General features: G+C 43.0%; 1 protein-coding gene across 1 annotated transcript in view; it reads left to right on the top strand.

Annotated features, from left to right (window-relative positions):
* The first annotated feature begins 5,376 nt into the window (after positions 1–5,376).
* PTDSS2 (phosphatidylserine synthase 2) overlaps positions 5,377–19,810 on the top strand; it is a 40,170-nt gene continuing 25,736 nt past the window's right edge. Inside the window, exons 1-2 of the mRNA XM_035122778.2 lie at positions 5,377–5,804; positions 14,852–14,953. Of these exons, the coding sequence (XP_034978669.2) occupies positions 5,569–5,804; positions 14,852–14,953 (338 nt within the window). The 5' untranslated portion in view covers positions 5,377–5,568. The remainder of the gene's footprint in view (positions 5,805–14,851; positions 14,954–19,810) is intronic.

The following is a 19,810-nucleotide window of genomic DNA, read 5'->3' as shown; positions in this document are numbered from 1 at the left end:
TCTGTCTTCTGGTTCCTGATGTCAGATTTATGTCCATTTATCCTTTGGCGTAGGGTTTGGCCTGTTTGTCCAATATAGAGAGCTGAAGGGCACTGTTGGCATTTGATGGCATACACAATGTTAGAGGATGAGCAATTAAATAGTCCTGAGATGGTATGTTGGATGTTGTTGGGGCCAGTAATGGTGTTGTCTGGGTGTATGTGGCAGCAAAGTTGGCATCTGGGTTTATTGCAGGCTCTGGTACCAGTGTCCATGTTAAGTCTGGTGGTTGTATTATTGTGGGTGAGGAGTTGTTTAAGATTGGGTGGCTGTCTGTAGGCAATGAAAGGTCTTCCTCCCAGAGCTTGAGAAAGGGAGCGGTCATTGTCCAGGAGAGGCTGTAGATCTCTGATGATGCGTTGTACTGTTTTAGCTTGGGAGCTGTATGTGATGACTAGTGGTGTTCTGTTATTTTCTTTTTTGGGTCTGTCTTGCAGCAGGTTCTCTCTAGGTATCTGTCTGGCTCTGTTGATCTGTTGTTTAACTTCATCAGGTGGATATTTTAGTTCTAAAAAGGTTTGCTGTAGATCTCTTAGGTGAGATTCTCTGTCTGTAGAGTTGGAACAGATGCGGTTGTAACGTAAGGCCTGGCTGTATACGATGGATTGTTTGGTATGTTTGGGATGGTAGCTAGAAGCATGTAGATATGTTTGTCGGTCAGTTGGTTTTCTGTATAAGGTGGTGTCTATACGTCCATCCTGTATTTTTATAGTAGTGTCCAAAAAATGTATTTCTTGCATAGATTGGTTCATTGTTAGGTTGATGGTGGGGTGAAAGTCATTGAATGTCTGGTGGAAGGTTTCCAGGGTCTGTTGTCCATGTGTCCAGATAATAAAAATATCGTCAATGTATCGCAGGTACAGGAGAGGTTTGAGTGGGTAGGAGTTAAGGAAACGTTGTTCTAAATCTGCCATGAAGATGTTGGCATACTGTGGGGCCATGCGGGTGCCCATGGCTGTGCCGCTGATCTGGAGGAACAGGTCATCACCAAATTTGAAGTGGTTGTGGGTAAGGACAAAGTGGCAGAGTTTGGTAGCAAAGTCCGCTGTGGTTTTATCTGAAATGGTGTTCCTTATGGCTTGTAAACCATCATTGTGTGGGATGTTGGTATATAGAGATTCCACATCCATAGTGGCTAGTATAGTATTGTTAGGAAGATTGTTCAAATATTGTATTTTCCTCAGAAAATCTGTGGTGTCACGTACGTAGCTGGGAGCACTGATAGCATATGGTTTCAGAACAGAGTCCATATAGCCGGAAACACCCACTGTAATGGTGCCAATACCTGAGATGATGGGGCGTCCTGGGTTTCCTGGTTTGTGTATTTTGGGTAGAAGATAGAAAGTTCCTGGCCGAGGTTCCGCTGGTGTGTTTGTGAGGATCTGTTCTTGGATGTGTAGGGGTAGCTCCTTAATAATCTTGTTCAGTTCTTTTTTGTATGCTTGTGTGGGGTCTGAGTCCAATTTCATGTAAAAGGCAGTATTGGAAAGTTGTCTGTGGGCCTCTTGGATGTAATCAGTTTTGTTCATGATGACGACAGCTCCACCCTTGTCTGCCTCTTTAATTATAATGTCTGGGTTGTTCCTGAGATTTTCTATGGCTCTCCTTTCAGCATGGTTTAGATTTTGTTGTAAGCGATGGTGTTTTCTGGTCACATCCGTTTGGATTCTGTGGCGGAAGCATTCGATGTACAGATCTAGTGTGGTATTGCGTCCATCAGGAGGGGTCCATGTGGAGTCCCTTTTTGTGTAACTTCTTTTCGGTGGTAGTTGGTGGTCAATGTTCTGTTCATTGATGCGTTTGGAGGGTGATGGTTGTTCCCCAGTAAGTTGAGAGGTGTTGTGTTGTGGGGATGTAGTTTGTTCTACTTTGTCTTGTTCTTGTGTGTGATGAAAATACTCCTTCAGGCGTAAACGGCGGAAAAATGCTTCCAGGTCCCCGCAGAACTGAATCATGTGTTGGGATTTGGCAGGGCAGAATGATAGTCCCCGTGAAAGGACGGATTCCTCAGCTGGGCTGAGTGTTTGCTGTGAAAGATTGACAATGTTGTTGATCTTGTTTTGATTGGTGGCCTGTAGGTTGGAAAGGTTGCAGAGTTTTTTATTTTTCTGGTTCTTCAGTAACTCCAGTTGAGAGTGGTAAATTGTTTGTTTTTCCTTGTGGAACTTCTGCCAGGCCGGGTGATTCCTGATGGAGTTCTCCAGTGCAGAGAGTTCCTCCTTTATTAACTTCTGTTTGGAATACAGAACGCCGATAAGATGTTTCAGCAGTTTCTTAGATAAAGTGTGGCATAGTTTTCTGGCATATTCTGTGGGATAAGTTGATTGAAGAGGGTTCTTAATTCTAAGACCCTTAGGTACAATGTCCAGGTTTTTGCATTTAGATAGAAAGAGGATGTCAGTTTGTACCTGGGCAAGTTTCTTGGTGAGGTTGATGGACTTCCATTTCATGCGGCTCAATGTGGTGCCTTCCATAGTTCTGGTTACAGGTAGGTAATGACTGTGCATAATAGTGTTCTCGTATTTGGATGCTAATGCTTTTAAGGGGTAGCTCCAAAAGCAAATTGAAGAAGCTGGAGGCCCCTTTGATTTTAGTGTGCTATAGGTGAGATTGCTGAGTCAGAGGTGAGTGCAAAAAGAAGAACCTGTTCTATCTGACTTGTGTGTGTGTGTACGCACTGATTCTCATGTTAACTTTTTATACATGGAAACTCGTGCATGTGTATTGAAGAGAATGGCTGGGCAAGTGTGTGTTAGGAAGCTGACGCACATACTGGCCTCTTGAGGTTTGTGATATTTCTAAAACACATCCCAAAGGCACCCATCATGTTATTTTATGCACAGGGGCGTATCTAGGGGTTGGCCAGGTTGGCCCCTGCCAAGGGTGCAGGCCCGCTAAAACCGTGTCTGTCCGCTCTGGCTCGGAGTTGCTAGGAGCCCGCCTACTCCCCAAACTGTTCCTTTGCTGTTATGGGCAGCCAGGTGAAGCATGCAGGCTCCCTTGGGCACCCCAGGGAGGAGCACAAGGGACTGGGGGGGCACCAATACATATTTTTGTCCAGGGTGCAAGGGACCCTAGGTACATCTCTTTTCATGCATGCTTTTATTTTAATTTTAATAAATCTATATATACATAAATGTAGGCATTGCGTGCGTAGATGTCCCAGCCTTTCACCATAACCGCTGAACCGCATTGCAACAAATTTGGGCACAACGCACCTTGCCCATCAGGGAGGTATCTAGCATTAAAAAATTATTTAAAAACCCACACCTTTCACACCTAAAATAATGATTAAACACAAAAAGTGGTGCACAAATTAGACATCACCAGCAGAAGCTCTGAAGACTCCAGCAGCATCCAACAGAAAGGCAGATAGCACGCTGCTGCCTCCAAAGCCGCACCACCGGATGACATCTCAAAATTCCACAGCAACCAACTGAAAACACGCCTTTTGCAGCAACAAGGCCCAACATTGCCCAGCAGACTGAATAGGCCGCAGCAGACTAGGCCGCTTTCCAGACTACGCCAAGTGGAGGTAGGGGCCTGCCTGGGGGGGATTGGGGGGGCGAAAAGGGGGCAAGGATAGATAATGGGTCAGAACAGGGTGGGGGGGAGACACAGGGATGAAACCTGTAGGGTTGCCAGTCTCAATAGAGGACAGGACTTCTGTGCCTTTAATTGCCTTGCTCTCTTTTGAGTCTGGAAACCTTAAAGAGAAATCAGCAGACCCTGTTTAATTTCCAAGCACCTTATTTCTAAGTTGGCTGCATAAGACTGTGCTATACATGACATAACCTTACTGTATGGTGGGAGACAAATGGTAGTGAAATCTGTGATCCAGGATGGAAGTCGGCAGGTCAGCTTTTGACACTTTAACAGATTTCTATTATGTGTACCCAAAATACTTGATCTCAAAAGTGGCCCTATGCTCCCACCACCTAGTTACAGAAGACCCTTCTCTACTTGCTTAATAAGCTGTTGTTATGGTAACATGAGATTTTCCTCCATTTTGAAATAGGTGGGACTTCCTTCCGTACCAACAAGTTTTAGGATCAGTTTGTTTTCCAAGGACAAAACTCCCATTTCCCAGCGGGGAAGCCGTTTTAGTCCTTCGCGGCAAAATCCACAGAACTTGGTTTAAAGATTCTAATGGTCAGGACCCCTGACCATTAGGTCCAGTCGTGACTGACTCTGGGGTTGCGGCGCTCATCTCGCGTTGGCCGAGGGAGATGGCGTACAGCTACCAGGTCATGTGGCCAGCATGACAAAGCCGCTTCTGGCAAAGCAGAGCAGCACACGGAAACGCCATTTATCTTCCCACTGTAGCGGTACCAGAATACCTGAAGGAGCGTCTCCACCTCCATCGCTCTGCCCGGATACTGAGGTCCAGTGCCGAGGCCGAGGGCCTTCTGGCGGTTCCCTCGCTGCAAGAAGCCAAGTTACAGGGAACCAGGCAGAGGGCCTTCTCGGTAGTGGCACTCGCCCTGTGGAACACCCTCCCACCAGATGTCAAAAAGAAAAATAACTACCAGACTTTTAGAGGACCTCTGAAGGCAGCCCTGTTTAGGGAAGCTTTTAATATTTAAGAAATTAGTGTATTTTAATATTTCTGTGACAAGATGGTTGGACAGTGTTCTCAAAGCTACGAACATGAGTTTGACCAAACTGCGGGAGGCAGCGGAAGACAGGAGTGCCTGGCCTGCTCTGGTCTATGGGGTCACGAAGAGTCGGACACGACTAAACAACAATATTTCTGTTGGAAGCCGCCCAGAGTGGCTGGGGAAACCCAGCCAGATGGGCGGGGTATAAATAAATTATCATTATTATTATTAATCTACCTGCACTTTGACGTGCTTTCGAACTGCTAGGTTGGCAGGAGCTGGGACCACCGAGCAACGGGAGCTGACCCCGTCGCAGGGATTCAACCGCCGACCTTCTGCCTAGGCTCTGTGGTTTAACCCACAGCGCCACCCGCGTCCTTAAAGATTCTAGCCCACCATAATAAAACGTCTTCGCCTTTAGGATACCACGGGGCTCTCTCTCTCTCTCTTTGTAGCTCCCACTGTCCGCCGTGGAACTTGCTTCAAAACATGCAAGCGCACGGCTACAACTTTGACTTTTAACTTATCTAAAAGCTGTAGGGGCGGGACTAGAAGAGCATAACAGACCGCTCTTCGCCCACGAGCAAAAGACACACACAAAAAAAACCACGCCCCATTTTGTCTCCCCCCCCCCGCCCTCGCTTGTGGAGTTCATGCTGCCGCCCCCGACTGCGCACGCGCACCGCCTCGGCAGCGAATCACGCCTTCCGCGAGCGCGGAGCCGCCCCTCGACCCCGGCCTACGTAGGGTCACGAGCAAGCGGTGATGAAACGCCGTATGTGAACTCCGGAGCGCGCTGTTGCTCTTTGGGCTCGCCTCTTCCTCTCAGATGGGGCGCGCGGAGGGGCCCGCCTTATGCGCGCGGGGCGTCGCTTGAGTCGCCGTTCTCTCCCCGCCGCCTTCCTGCCTGCAACCAGCCGTCCTTGTCATGAGGCGCACCGAGCGGAGAGGTCACGGAGGGGGCACTGGAAAAGCAGCCCTGGAGGAAGAGGAGCAGCCGCCGGCGGAGCCCAACGGGGCTTCTCCCCCCGTGGCAGAGGTTTCGCCGGGGCGCTGTAAGGGCGCTGCCGCCCCCACGACCACCACTGGTTCTACCGCGACGCACGGGAGCCGGCGAAGCACGGAGTCCGAGGTGTACGATGACGGGACCAACACGTTCTTCTGGTAAGGGGGCCGGAGCAGGGCGCCCCGTGTCCTTTCCCCCTGGTCGCCTCTCTTCCCCAAGGCCCTTTCCTCCTGACACGTGGAAGGAAACGGCGCAGCCCATAGACACGGGTTGCCCACAGTAAATAGACGCGTGTATGCACAACTAAAGATGCGGGTAGGCAGGCTGTCCGTTTAAAAGGCTAGGGACCAACAAGGAGGAGGGAGTGAGCGGGTTGAACTTGATGCTGGAGCCGAGGATATAAAGAAGGGTGTGCATCTCGTTGGAATTTGGCGGGTCTTCTCTTCCTGGATGTCTCCGTCCCAGGAGCCCTGCTGAACCTGCCTCTTTTCTCAAGTCACTTCTGCTGTGCCTTCTCTTAAGAATTGGCCCTCTTTTGGTTTCTCTCCTCAGCTTTTGCGGTCAGTCGGGGGAAGTCATTAGTGTTACATTCCTAAACACACTTGTTGAGTAAATATCATGTACGACTTACTGCTGAGTAAATATGCTTTATATTTACTGTTGGCTTTTTTCCACCATTCCTGGCTTGATAAGTATTTGATATAGCAAAATCTCTGAGAAATATCTGTAATTTACAGCACCAAGAAGGAACTGAGGCTGCTTTCCCATGCATACTTGGAAATATATCCTGTTTAATTCAGTTAGACTTAATTTCAGAGTAAATACATTTGATCTTGCTTCAATTGCACTCTTGTGGGATAGCTTTCCTAGGCACAACCTACTTGTGGTAGTTGAAAGGCAAAACCACACTTTCATCTCCTTATCTCAAGAGAATACTTGCCTGGGCAGTTTGTAGAGAAGAGGGAGAGCACTTCTCTAAGTGCCCTTGCTTAATGGTTTGTGATAGTATTCCAGATATCATTCTACTACTCCAGCATTTGTACTACAAAAAATATAAGGTTTTGTAGACACAGGTGATGAAAGATAGTGTGACTTTTGTAGTTGAGCAGTCTCGTGAAGAGATGGAGGCGGAATATTTACTAATATTTACATACTAGTAGAAACAAAATATAAAAAATTCCTTCCGGCAGCACCTTAAAGACCAACTAAGTTTTTTATTTTGGTATGAGCTTTCGTGTGCATGCACACTTCTTCAGATACAGACCAACACGGCTACCTACCTGTAACTACATATTAGTAGGTAATTTTTCATCTATAGTAAAAAAGGATTGACAGACCTCAACATTTCCATATCTGATGAAGTAGATGTGCACTTGTGTGCTGTTATTTTTCTCCTTTAGACTTATCATGACTACCTTGTTTAGTTTATTATATTCTCAAACAGAACTGGTTAAAACTTTACTTGTCCTGATGCACACCTAAAAGCAAAGCCATACTGTACTGTACTTTGTTATTGTTGAGACAGTATGAAAAAAGACTGTATCAAAACCATCTTCAAGACAAAAAGAATAATAAATTCTTTTGCCATGAAAAGCCTACACAAGAACAAAAGATATAGCACAATACCTGCCCACGAAGATATAGTAATTGTGGCATCACTAATTCTTGTATATTTTTCCACTTTGTGTCTTTATTTATTCCACTTGCTTTATATCTTTAATGTGCCACAGTATTCTTTCCATTACAGTTGTTAGCCTTGTAATGCAATACCCAGAATGATGGTTCTTTTCTTCCTCCACATTGGGTGTAACTTTTTCTTTTTGTGCAATTCTTGAGAAGGCAAATTATTTTCTAGCAAACAACATGATGTTAGTTGGAAATCTGGTTATTTAATTAAGTATCAACTCAGTGTCCTTAGTTTCACTGGGAGAGACGAAATTTCCTGAAAACTTTGAAAAAATCTCTCAAGCATTTTATCCTCTGCAGTATGTTAAGTAACATGGTTTCTAGCTGCAAAACCCTTTCTTCTTCTTGTGCCACATACATCAATTATGGAAAAGGGAATACAATGATTAGCTTTAGACATCAATTTACCTTCTTCAAAGACAACAGAGAGCATAGATTTTCTGGTTCTGCGAGAGGCTTAGTAAAGAGAGAAGAGCCTGATTTGAAGTGACTCCGACCTGGTTTGGCTTGAGTCTGACTTCTCTGATCTTGGCAGTAATAAAATTTGGAATACCGTATGTTGATCTTGAAAGTTCCGCTGATACTCAGTGAGACTCCTGCAAACATAAGAGTATAGCTATTGAGACTGTAGTGTTTGTTTCATTCCAGCAACATTGTTTTAGGAAACACAATCTTTTATCAGAGTTCAGGAAGGATCACAGAGAACATTCTGGGAAGTTGGCTAAATTAGTGACCAAATAACGATCTTGCAGACATACCGGCACAGTACTGCCCTTTAAATGGAGAATGGGTAAAATTGTAACTTGATTGCTTCTTTAATACTAGTTTAAAGATTGTACATTTTATTGCTGAACTATTTTTCCAACACTGTTGATGATGTTTCTTTATTTTGGGTGATAAGTGTTCTATAGTCAGATGTTCTTTTAGATCTACTTCAATGATTTGACCATTTTTTAACTGCTATTTTGATTATATGTGTCTAAGCTATGAACAGAAGTGCAGTATTTAATGAGTTCTTAACTACTCTTACATTTGATACTTGGATATCCTCGATAACTTTTGAAAAAGGAATCTAAGAACTGACAGAATGTTGATCTTTCATAGTATTTTACCTTGTTATGTTACCTTGATCACCAAACAGATTCTTTCAGAGATTCAATGTACAGTAGTTCATTCTAATACTGAATAACTGAGGAATGTAATTTTCCATTGATCATAATTTAAGGTGGATTAACATACATGCTGCCACAAAGTGCAGCATGTACACATACCTTTTGATATTTTTGGAAGGACAATACCGGTAGTTAGGCATCAGGGGTGGATAACCTCAGGGCCAAGCACAGCTCTATTGCCCTTGGAACTCTTCCAGGCATGTCCCTTGCTGGGTTTGTAGTGTCCTTGAGTGTTTTGTCTGGCTGAGATTTGTTTTTGAAGTAAAATTTTACCTTTTGTTTGTCTGAATGGAGGCTAGAGAGATATGTGTAGAAACTAATCTGTTGTATAAAAGTAATTTTTTTACATTTCATGCTGTCCCCACTTTTGTCTCTGACACGTAGCACTGCCCTGTGGCCCACAAAAGGTTGCCCAAAATGCAGCCCTTGGCCAGAAAAATGTCCCCCCCATACTATACATGTCCACTCAAAAATAAACCCCATTCAGTCATTCAATGTTCTTTATAGTATCTGAAAAAGACAAATAAACAGTTTTTTTAAAAAAACATTGCGTTCCTTTAGGATTTATTCCTAGCCAGTAGTATTACAATTGTAGTCTAAGTAATTTTTCATTCTCTGAGAGTTTGTTACAGCAAAAAGAAGAGAATCTATTGGCAGTTTAAAGATAAACAGATTTAGTGTGGTGTATGTTTTCATGGACAGGAGTCAGTTTCATCAGATATATGAAGTGTTACCCTCAGTTTAAAAGCAAACATGTAAATGGAGCTGAATGCTCATTAAATGTAAAAGAGGAAAAGGGGCTTAGATCTGGTCAGTGGTCTGGATCATAGAGTTTGACCTCTGCAGGCTATGTTTGATAGGGACCACCCACCTATCAATCACTTGACATTCCTGTGATGTTGGGTACCTTGTTTTTCACCCTGTGGGTACATGGCTTTGAAGGTCCTGACCATTCTCCAATTGTTAGCGTTTCAAAGAGCTGCACACAGCTCTGCAATCATTGATAGCCAGCTGATTGTTAGTACTTCCAGAGAGCCTTGTGTTGCACTTTTAAGCCCCAACAATTAGCTTATTGTCAGAACTTCAAAAATCACAAACTGCACTGGGCAAAATTAGGTTGCCCAATGTCATTGTGACATCAGTTGGTTGACTTCCTGCAAGCACTGGTAATCAATCAGCTGATGAGTGGTGCTTAGAGAGAACTGTATGGGGGATGTCTGCAAATCCCCCTTTGCCTGCCCCACAGCCAATATAATATATGATGTCAGGTGTAGGACAGGTGAGCATGGCTCTGCCAAAATGGTCTCGTGAGCTAAGTGGAAAGGCCTGGCAGGCCTGATTGGGCCCCATAGGTCAAAGCTTCTCCACTGCTTGTGTAAGAGGCGTATGAGGACTGTTTGCACACAAGTTTGGCCACCATATGAATACTGTACACTTGGGTTTCAATCCCTAAAATAATGCTTCCAGTGAAATGCTGGAAAGGGCAGCCATATTTATGTAAAGTGGCACATGCATGGTTTTTCTTCCTGGCATTTTTCTTAATGTGTAGGCACATTTCCACATGTGGGTGGAAGCAGAGTGTAGCCAGTACATGCATAGAGAGTGCATGTGCATTTGTGAACAGTGTGACATTTCTATACAAAGTTGAAATATATACAAAGAAGCACTGTGACCATTCACAGCTGTAGCACAAACTTAAACTTCATAACATAGCACACCTGTAGGGGAAGAAAAATATTTGGTCTCAGTTGAACCTTAAAATCACTTGCTGGTTCATTGTAGTTCAGCATGTTCATGCTAGAATTTTTCCTCTGAAATTCATTCAGCATTTAACATCTCAACTGAGGGGCAAAGTAGATGTGACAGCAACACAATTTAGGCTGGATGGTACTGAAATCTGTACTGAAATTGCAGTGGGAGATCATGAAGGGGGGGGAGGGAGGTAAATAACCTTCTGTGCCACCCTCCTAAAATAAAGTCTTTAAAGCTATTTCTCTTAGTGAGGCTTGCTTCAGTCATGGAGCACCACTGATGGAAGGTTCTCTCCCCCCCCCACCTTAAAGCAGGCTTGGAGAGAGAGCATAGCAGGGGATGCTTCTCCTGCCTGTGCTGCCAACCCATCAGTGCTGCCACCCCATTTTGTAGGGGCTTTGCATTATTGTAATTCACTTCTTCTGACATAACTTCTTGTTTGGCCCCAAGTGAACTACTTCAGAAGTACATGAAGGAGAAGTTGGGAGGTTATCTGTGTACTGTTGAGAGTTGCGCCAGAACTTCTGGAGCAACCCTCAAATTCTTTTAGCTCTGCTGTTTTTACAGAATAATCAATTAACCATTGTCAAATGACTTTGTTTTTCATAAGGACTTCTGGAAAGTGCTGGGAAATGGCTTGTTTATCTAGACCAGGGGTTCCCAACAAAATTTTCTCAAGGACCCCACATCGAGCTACTATTGTGACAAGGACCCCCATTAATTTGTTTAGAGATGGTTCCTGCACTGCAGGGGGTTGGACTAGATGACCCTTGTGGTCTCTTCCAACTCTATGATTCTAACCCCAAGGCAGCTGTTTTCAAAATATTTTTGTGCACCTACAAACCTTAGATTTCAGGTAGGTAGCCGTGTTGGTCTGACGTAGTCGAAACAAAATAAAAAAAATTCCTTCCAGCAGCACCTTAAAGACCAACTAAGTTTTTTATTTTGGTATGAGCTGCTGGAAGGAATTTTTTTACTTAGATTCCAGCAAGGCAGCTCATAGCTCTCCTATAGTGGTACAGCTCCCTGAGAATCAGATCGACATTAGTATTTATGATATCATACAGTAAATAGTTTTCATAATTGGTGGAAATGCATGTGCAAATTAACATAAAAACACCCTGTCATAGGAGAACAGCCACAGAAGAAAATATAAACTGCCTGGTTACAAGTAAAAACACAGAATACATTTTTTAAACCTTCTTGGCGTTCAAACTTTTTCTGTACGGCTCAGGAGCAGCAATGGAAGATGGAAGAAGTGCTCACTTTGAAGGCGAACTCATCTTCTTCCATTCCCAGGAAAGTGGGGCGCTGGGCTCCCTTTTGCTCCTCCTGCCCCTTCGGGAGAGTCTCCTGCAGAGGGTTGGGAGCTACCAGGGAAGAGGAGAGTGATGCGGGGCCGGGAAGAGCTTTGCGCTCTGTCTGCTACTGGCGGGAGCTGAGGCACGCAGCTGGCGGGTGGGAGGGAGGCCGCGGAGCCGCCGCCGCCACGCACGCCAGGCCGTGCATTGCAGCCTCTGCGAGGACCAAAGGCAGCCGAACCGGCACGCAGCTCCCGAAGGCCCTGGCGGGGAAGGGCGCTCCCTCGTCCCCATCATCCCCAAGGGAACCAGGACGGAGGCGCGCGCCAGGAAATGTCCTCTCGGGCGCGGCGGGGCGCGGCGCTGTATTCCTCCGCACACTCCCACGCTCCGGTTCGCTCTTCCTGCCGGCCAGCCTTCCCCTCCCTCGCCTGGGCGGAGACTTCTTTCCTGCCCCTTCTGATTGGCTGCCCCTTCTGATTGGCGCTTCCTGCAGCCAATCAGTAGCCGTGCTGAACTACACCCTCCCTGCGGACGCGGGAAGCAGCCCCAGGCAGCGCTGGGCAGCGGTGCGGACCCCTCTGGCATAGCTCGCGGACCCCTGGGGGTCCGCGGACCACCTGTTGGGAAACACTAATCTAGACATAGGTGGCTGTCCTGTTACTGATTCCTTTAAATTGATTCTTGTGTGTTTACTAAAATCTGCCCTCTCCTCTCATTGAGTTTAATTTTATGCTGTACTCTAATATAGATGATTGAAATGAATTAGAAGTTTTTAAAGATAAATGCTACCAAAAGAGCACATGGTTTACCTTTTATTTGTTTTCATCCCAAAGTTGCTGGGACGTCATTGATTTCTGGGAGAAGAATGCCCCAATGCTGAAAATAAGTCATTGGGGGTGATTCTGCCTGTCCTTCGTTTCATACTTAAGAGTTTATCAAGCAGCTGTCATTCTGTGACTTGCAGAAAATGGGATGGAACATAACTTGGGGACCACATTTCCTTATGTAGGAGCCACAAAAGAAAACTAATCTAGTTTTACAAAATTAAACCATAGCTTACTGAACTGGTGGTAATCTCTGCATAGAAGCTAGGTCATGAATGTCCTCTTCCATTCCTTATTGCTGCCATCTCAACAAAGTATACTATTGCTATTGATGATATTTTTTTTGCCTTTTCTGTTCCTTGGTTAAATGATGGTTGAATATTGGACCCTCTGTTTAGTGAAGTGGCCCATGAGAGATAAAGAAAACTATTGAGTGATGATCATCCATCACTCTTTCTGGAATGAATTCCCCTTACACTCTATAATGCCTGTATGCCTTCCAATCTGCTCTGAAGAGTTTGAGGATCCTCTAGAACAGATTCGGGAGCATGCAGAGGGATATAGTGAGCAGGAGAAGAAAGGGAAGTCCCATCATGTGAATTGTGTGACATACATTGCATACTTATTCTCTTAGAATAATACACAAAGTCTTTTTATATTTGAAACTGAGAATGTGGGTGTTTATAAATAGGAGTTTTGAGTTTACTGAAAGCTGGTACATGAAAAGTTGCAGACATGTTTGTATTGGTTACTTAGTGTGGAGAAACAAACCTTTCTGATAACCTTTCGTGTATTGTGTAACTGAAATTCCTTAAAATTGTGCCTCAACATCCAGTCTTCTGAGTTGAAAAATTGTGGTCCTGCACACTGATTATGAATAGTGTGGTTCTGTTGGTTACAGTGCTCATATTATTTATATACAAAGCTTCTGTATAGTTGTGAGAAGGCAATTGTATTTTCAGAAGCTGTTTTATTTACAGGAAAGCTTCCAATGCAGTGTTGTGATCCCTTACTTAGCTAAAGATTGACAGAAGGAATGCTTTTGTGCTAATGCTATCAGAGTAACTTTTACTGCAACCTTTGCCATTCTTTTAGGTCAGTTTGATCACCTTGTTCGGGCATATGGGCTGTTGCTGCAGCAGTGTCTGTCTGACTGTGCTCAGAATTTTGCCATTTGGAAACTAATTCACCCCTTAGAAATTGGTAGAAAGTGTTCCTCAAGGCTTGATGTTACCATCTGTGCTGCTTGGTTTATTACACTTGCAGGCTGTAGATGATCTGTCTGTGGAACAGGTAGGTAGCCGTGTTGGTCTGGTATAGTCAAAACAAAATAAAAGTTTTTCCTCCCAGTAGCACCTTAGAGACCAACTAAATTTGTCATTGGTATGAGCTTTCGTGTGCATGCACACTTCTTCAGATACACTGAAACAGAAGTCACCAGATCCCCAAATATAGTGAGAGGGTGGGAAGGGGCCGGACTGTTTATGGCTGCATTTGGTCTTACAGGAAGAATTTACGACGATTGGTCCCACAGGAGAAGCAAGGGGTGAGATGGTTAAAGATAGCTTTATCATGTATAATGAGATAAGAATCCAATGTCTTTATTTAGACCAGGTTTCGCCATCGTTTTAAGTTTGGTGATGAATTGCAGCTCAGCAACTTCTCTTTCTAGTCTATTTCTGAAATTCTTTTGTAATAAGACAGCTACTTTGAGATCTTGTATAGAATGTCCTGGGAGATTGAAGTGTTCTCCTACTGGTTTCTCTGTCTTGTGATTCCTGATGTCAGATTTATGTCCATTTATCCTTTGGCGTAGGGTTTGGCCTGTTTGTCCGATATAGAGAGTTGAAGGGCACTGTTGGCATTTGATGGCATACACAATGTTAAAAGATGAGCAATTAAATAGTCCTGAGATGGTATGTTGGATGTTGTTGGGGCCAATAATGATGTTGTCTGGGTGTATGTGGCAGCAAAGTTGGCATGTGGGGATCTGGTGACTTCTGTTTCAGTGTATCTGAAGAAGTGTGTATGCACACGAAAGCTCATACCAATGACAAACTTAGTTGGTCTCTAAGGTGCTACTGGAAGGATTTTTTTAATATTCTGTCTGTGGAAGTTAGGACTAGATATTTCTTTATAACCTTCCAAAGGGTCTGCAAGGCTTTGGGTTGTTTGAGGAAACTGTTAAGTATAGGGGTTGTTTGTTTTTCTCTCTGAAACAATTATTTTGTTCAAATTTATTTTTATATTTAGTGTATTCTTATGTGAACTGTTTCTGAAAAGGTGGTCTATAAATAAGTAAATTTAGCTGCCCTGAACTTTAGATTGGAGGAAGGTTAAATCTTTAATAAATGAAATAAAATAAATACATTTTAACCCGCTGAAGATACTGAGCAACAGTAAATAGTCCTGAAAAATATTATTTGTTGTTGACTTTTTCCCCCTTCTCTCCCCCCCCATACAATAGGCAAGCACACACCTTAACAGTCCTGTTCATCCTCACCTGCACCCTGGGATATGTGACACTGCTTGAAGAAACCCCACAGGATACAGCCTACAACACAAAGAGGTAACTAGCTTTCACAGAAGTCTTGCAGTCAGCTTTTATTGCCAGTTTTTTTATTAACTAGCTAGAGTACCCATTTTTTACATTTACTTTTAATTTATTTTGGATTTTGATAAATTTATCAGTCCATTGTATGCATAGCAATGACTCCCCTGTAATTTGTAAAAATAACAACACCAAATATGTAAATATGTTTTCTGTATGAGGTGATTCCACAATTATATCAAACCTTTAACTTTTGTAGTTGTATAAGGAAAAAAACCTTTTGTTTATTGACTGAATTCCTCGACTTATATCATGAGATTTAAAAGACTGCCCAAAAGTAAATAAAAGTAAATAAAAAGGATAAACCAAAAGGCTTCTCCCATGTTGTTGTGTTGTTTAGTCGTTTAGTCGTGTCTGACTCTTCGTGACCCCATGGACCATAGCACGCCAGGCACTCCTGTCTTGCACTGCCTCCCGCAGTTTGGTCAAACTCATGTTCGTAGCTTCGAGAACACTGTCCAACCATCTTGTCCTCTGTCATCCCCTTCTCCTAGTGCCCTCAATCTTTCCCAACATCAGGGTCTTTTCCAAGGATTCTTCTCTTCTCATGAGGTGGCCAAAGTATTCTCCCATAGAGAAGCATTATTAAAATATTCCTATCTGCTGAAAATAAATCAGATGGAGGTTTTCTGTAGAGTAAGTCGTATGTAAAATTTGTTAAATAATACTGGGCAGGATTCACATAATCTGCAGAAGCCCCATGCAGACTTTTTCTTGCATATTGGGGCTTTCTGCCTCTGTGCAGGTGTGTGTCAGGAGGCTCCCCAGAACAGTGTGCAGGGGGAGGAAGGGAGAGGTTGTTCCATCTAGCAGACTGCAATGCTTGTGCAGATAGAACGATGGAAAGAGTATGAAGTTTAATTCTACCACAATTTTAAAAAACAATATTGTGGGAAGTATAGTTCCTGTGTTACAGTTTTCGTATAACTGGTCCATATTGGAACCACTTACTGAATTTTTGTATATATAAAGTTACTGAATGTGTCTGAATATATTGAAACGTGCTTGCTACTTGTGGAGTAGTTGGAAATTACGGTGTTGTAGTAGAATACAAATAATAGGTGACAAGGCTAGTGAGTTTATCCAGCTATGTTGCTGCCACCTCTAGTTTCCCTCCCTGCAATGCCAAATATAGTGGTATCTCGGGTTACAAACACTTCAGGTTACAAACACTTCAGGTTACAAACTCTGCTAACCCAGAAATAGTACCTCAGGTTAAGAACTTTGCTTCAGGATGAGAACAGAAATCGTGCTTTGGCGGTGCGGCGGCAGCAGGAGGCCCCATTAGCTAAAGTGTGCTTCAGGTTAAGAACAGTTTCAGGTTAAGAACAGACCTCCGGAATGAATTAAGTTCTTAACCAGAGGTACCACTGTACTACTTTCTCCCACCCACTTTCAGCACAAAGGCTCACCTATGTTACAGTAAGATTATAGGGCTATAGTCAAGCTAATGCAGTATGGCCAGAGTGAATTGTATAATGGTGAAACAAAGACTTGGAGGAGAATGCTGTAACTTAAAATGCCAGAAACGGAAGCTGGGAATGTATATATGCAAACCATATGCTCTTCAACAGAGCTGCAGTTCTTCATTCCAGATGTGAGTAGAGCTATTGAGGGACTCGCAGGTTTATGTTGGAGGTGCATTGATAATGCTGTAAATGGAATAATTTAAATCTTAAGGCCTCTCAGTCCCGTATATCAGTTCTGACCACACTCTGAAGTGTAGAGTAGCACACCTTTCAATCCTCTTTTGGAAGGGCATCCTATTCTTAGTGGTATCTAATGCGGGGCTTTGTCCTGGGGATTCGTTGAAGAGCTTAGATTTCATGGAACGTAAGACTGCTAGCCATGATGTCTATGTATTATCTCCAGTGTTGGAAGCAGTATGCCTCTGAATGCCAGTTGGTGGTAATTGCAAATGGGGAAAAGTGCTGTTTATACTCAGGTCTCGCCTGTCGATTTCACCTGGGCATCTCATTGGCCACTAGTGAGAACAGGATGTGTCTTTGGTCTGAACCAAAGGCTCTTCTTATGCTCTTACATTGTTAAATAACCTGGGGTCATCATTTGGTGCCTGCAACTCTAATTGACTGCAGATAAAAGAAAGCAACATGATTTGATGGATGTAAAAGTTCTAAAAATAATAGATGACATGTTTCCTAGATTTCACATTGGAAAACCTCTTATCACCACGAGGGGAAGGGAGTGCAGGGACACAAACTTCATACTACTACCTGAATAAAAAAAGCTGAGGCATCTCATAATGTTGATTGGGCAGAAGTGATAACCAGTATTCAGCCAATGACCCGCCTGTGTAGGTAGATACAAATATGCAGTTTATTTCCTAATCACGTTTTAGATGTCTCTGCAACATCCCCCTTAATGCTGCATTGACTAGGTTGAGCTACTGCTGCAAGCATAGCATAACTTATAACTTATAACAGAATTGCACTGGCTCTTTGGTGCTGACCTACAAAGCCCTAAACAACTTGGGCCCAGGTTATGTTTACAGACTACCCAGCCAGTAAGATATTTGAATGAGGCCCTTACGTTTGTGCTACAGCCTGCTGAGATCCATCTTGCAGTAACTAGGTTGGTGGTCTTTTCCATTATGTTACCAAGCCTATAAAACAGCATTGCCTTGTGTGATAAGCAGGCACCAATGGTGCTTTGTTTTGGTGCCTGATAAAAGTTTTCTCCCCAGCCTTCACTGCCCATTAATACCAGCTTACTGTAATTTGTACTGGCTCTGTAGCTGCTGTTGTATTGTCTTAATTATTTTTAATGGGCTGAATTCAGCTACCCAGCTCCATTAGTGAATGCCAGCATGAAGATTCCCACAAGCAGAATGGGGCTCTCTCCTGCACCTCCCCCAAATCTTCCTTGGAGCGTTGGGAGAACCCCCAGAAGGGGGGGGGGAGGGAGAGAGGGAGAGAGAAAGGGGAAATTGTTTCAACAGTTCTGTTGGGCAAGCTAAAATGCTTGCACTTTCTCCTTTGTGCTATATTGAATTCCACCCATTGTATATTGTTAATTGATTGAGTGTTTCATGAAAGGTGATATAGAAGTAATATTTAAAAAATAATAAAACTACTGAGCATATCCTTAATACGTGAGCAGGCAAATTTGTTTTCCAGTGCTCTGTGTAGTTGATGTAAGGTGGTGACTGTAATTACATTTGATAAAGTACTATCAGGCAGCAATTAGAAGATGTATTTCTACCCTGTTGTGATCTTTTTTTCTCTATAAATTAAAAGGAAGCATGCCTAATTCTACAAAAGGGATTAAGAGTTCAAATGGAGGCTGCGCTTCAACTTGCTTGTTAACCTGGTGCACCTTGGCTAGCATTATACTCTGGGTATATATCTATAGTTCCATATTTGAGTGCAGTAGGTCTTGTATAATTGTTGCAGTATTGTTGTTTGCCACTCAAGGCTACTGAGTTGCTTTTTGGTCTGCACACAAATAATTTAGGTTCCTGCAATTTGAATTGATCTTGCTGCTTTGGTTTTATGGAACATAAAACCAAATGAAGGCGTAAACCATTCATTTAGTTGCTTAGATTTTCCATGACGATGTACAGTTTCATAAATAATCTATGTGACTTGGACTCCCTTTATAGAGTTAAAAAACTCTAAACTGTACACAGCCTGAACATTCTCCCCCTGATATGTGTGCCTCAAACTTCAGATTAGCAATTATCTTTTTACTCAAGAAGCAACCTAATTTCAAATTATGGTAAGATAAAAACAGTGATGATTTATAGCAAGATGCATGAATTGAAGCAACATGTTTAATCTAGATTGCCTTCATGTATTAAATAAAGTGAAACTTAAACAGGGTCTATAAATTAGTTCCATGTTGTCTTAACTCATGATAACTTGACCCAGATGTTGATTTTTAGCATTGGTGTAGGGTATAGAGGTCACAAATCTGACTGAATATGAAGACATGGTGTGGCTTCCAATAGTTTAGTAGTTTAAACAGTTCATCCTTAGAACATTAGGTTTCAGTATTATGGTTCAGTAACTTGATTGATTTGAAAATATTTCTATCTAGTTTAGTTATTAAAACTTTTGTGGTAACTTACAGCCAAACTAAATAAGGTGATTTCCAACTAAGGCAAACTCAAAGTAGGCCTGTTGAAATCATAGACTTGAGTTAGTATCATTTATTTCAATTGATCTACTCTGAGTATTACTAATGTTGAATATCGCTCTGTAATTGTGGCTTGTGTACAGGAAATACTTAAATACTGTACTAGGTTGACTTTCTTTAAGGATTAATTCACATGTGCAGAAATAGAATATGTTACAGCCTTTCCCAAACAGTTTTAAAGTGCCAATGAGATCACATGTGCCTATGGAAAACTAGTATGTAATTAGCGAGACCTATTGATCTATGGCTGTGCCTCACTCCCCTTTTAGCTACACATTATGGAAGCGGAATATTACCTGTGCTTCCCCATAACATTTATGAGCCAAGTAACTGTTTATGGTATGAATGACAAATGGAAGCATGTCAGATTGTATAAAAGGGACTTCACATGTTGCAGATGACCAGGCAAGTTAATTATAACTCAACTACAGACTGGTTGATCCATACCCACACATGCACTTAGCTTGGGACTTCCATCCCCTTGCTGCCTTTATCAGCTTTGGCATATTGGGTACGGTAGGGGAAAAACTGCCTGGTAGACTTCTCAGGGGGTCCCTGCTAGGAAGGAATTCAGCTGCTACCAAAGCAGGTAGCAATGACCATAAGGTCTTGATTCTCATCAAGACTTCATTAGTGTCCTTGGGAAATATTTCAATG

This window comes from Zootoca vivipara, chromosome 1, assembly GCF_963506605.1.
Source record: "Zootoca vivipara chromosome 1, rZooViv1.1, whole genome shotgun sequence".
Classification (NCBI taxonomy): Eukaryota; Metazoa; Chordata; class Lepidosauria; order Squamata; family Lacertidae; genus Zootoca; species Zootoca vivipara.
Note: the sequence above shows the minus strand (reverse complement) of the source record. Positions and strands in the feature narration are given on the sequence as shown.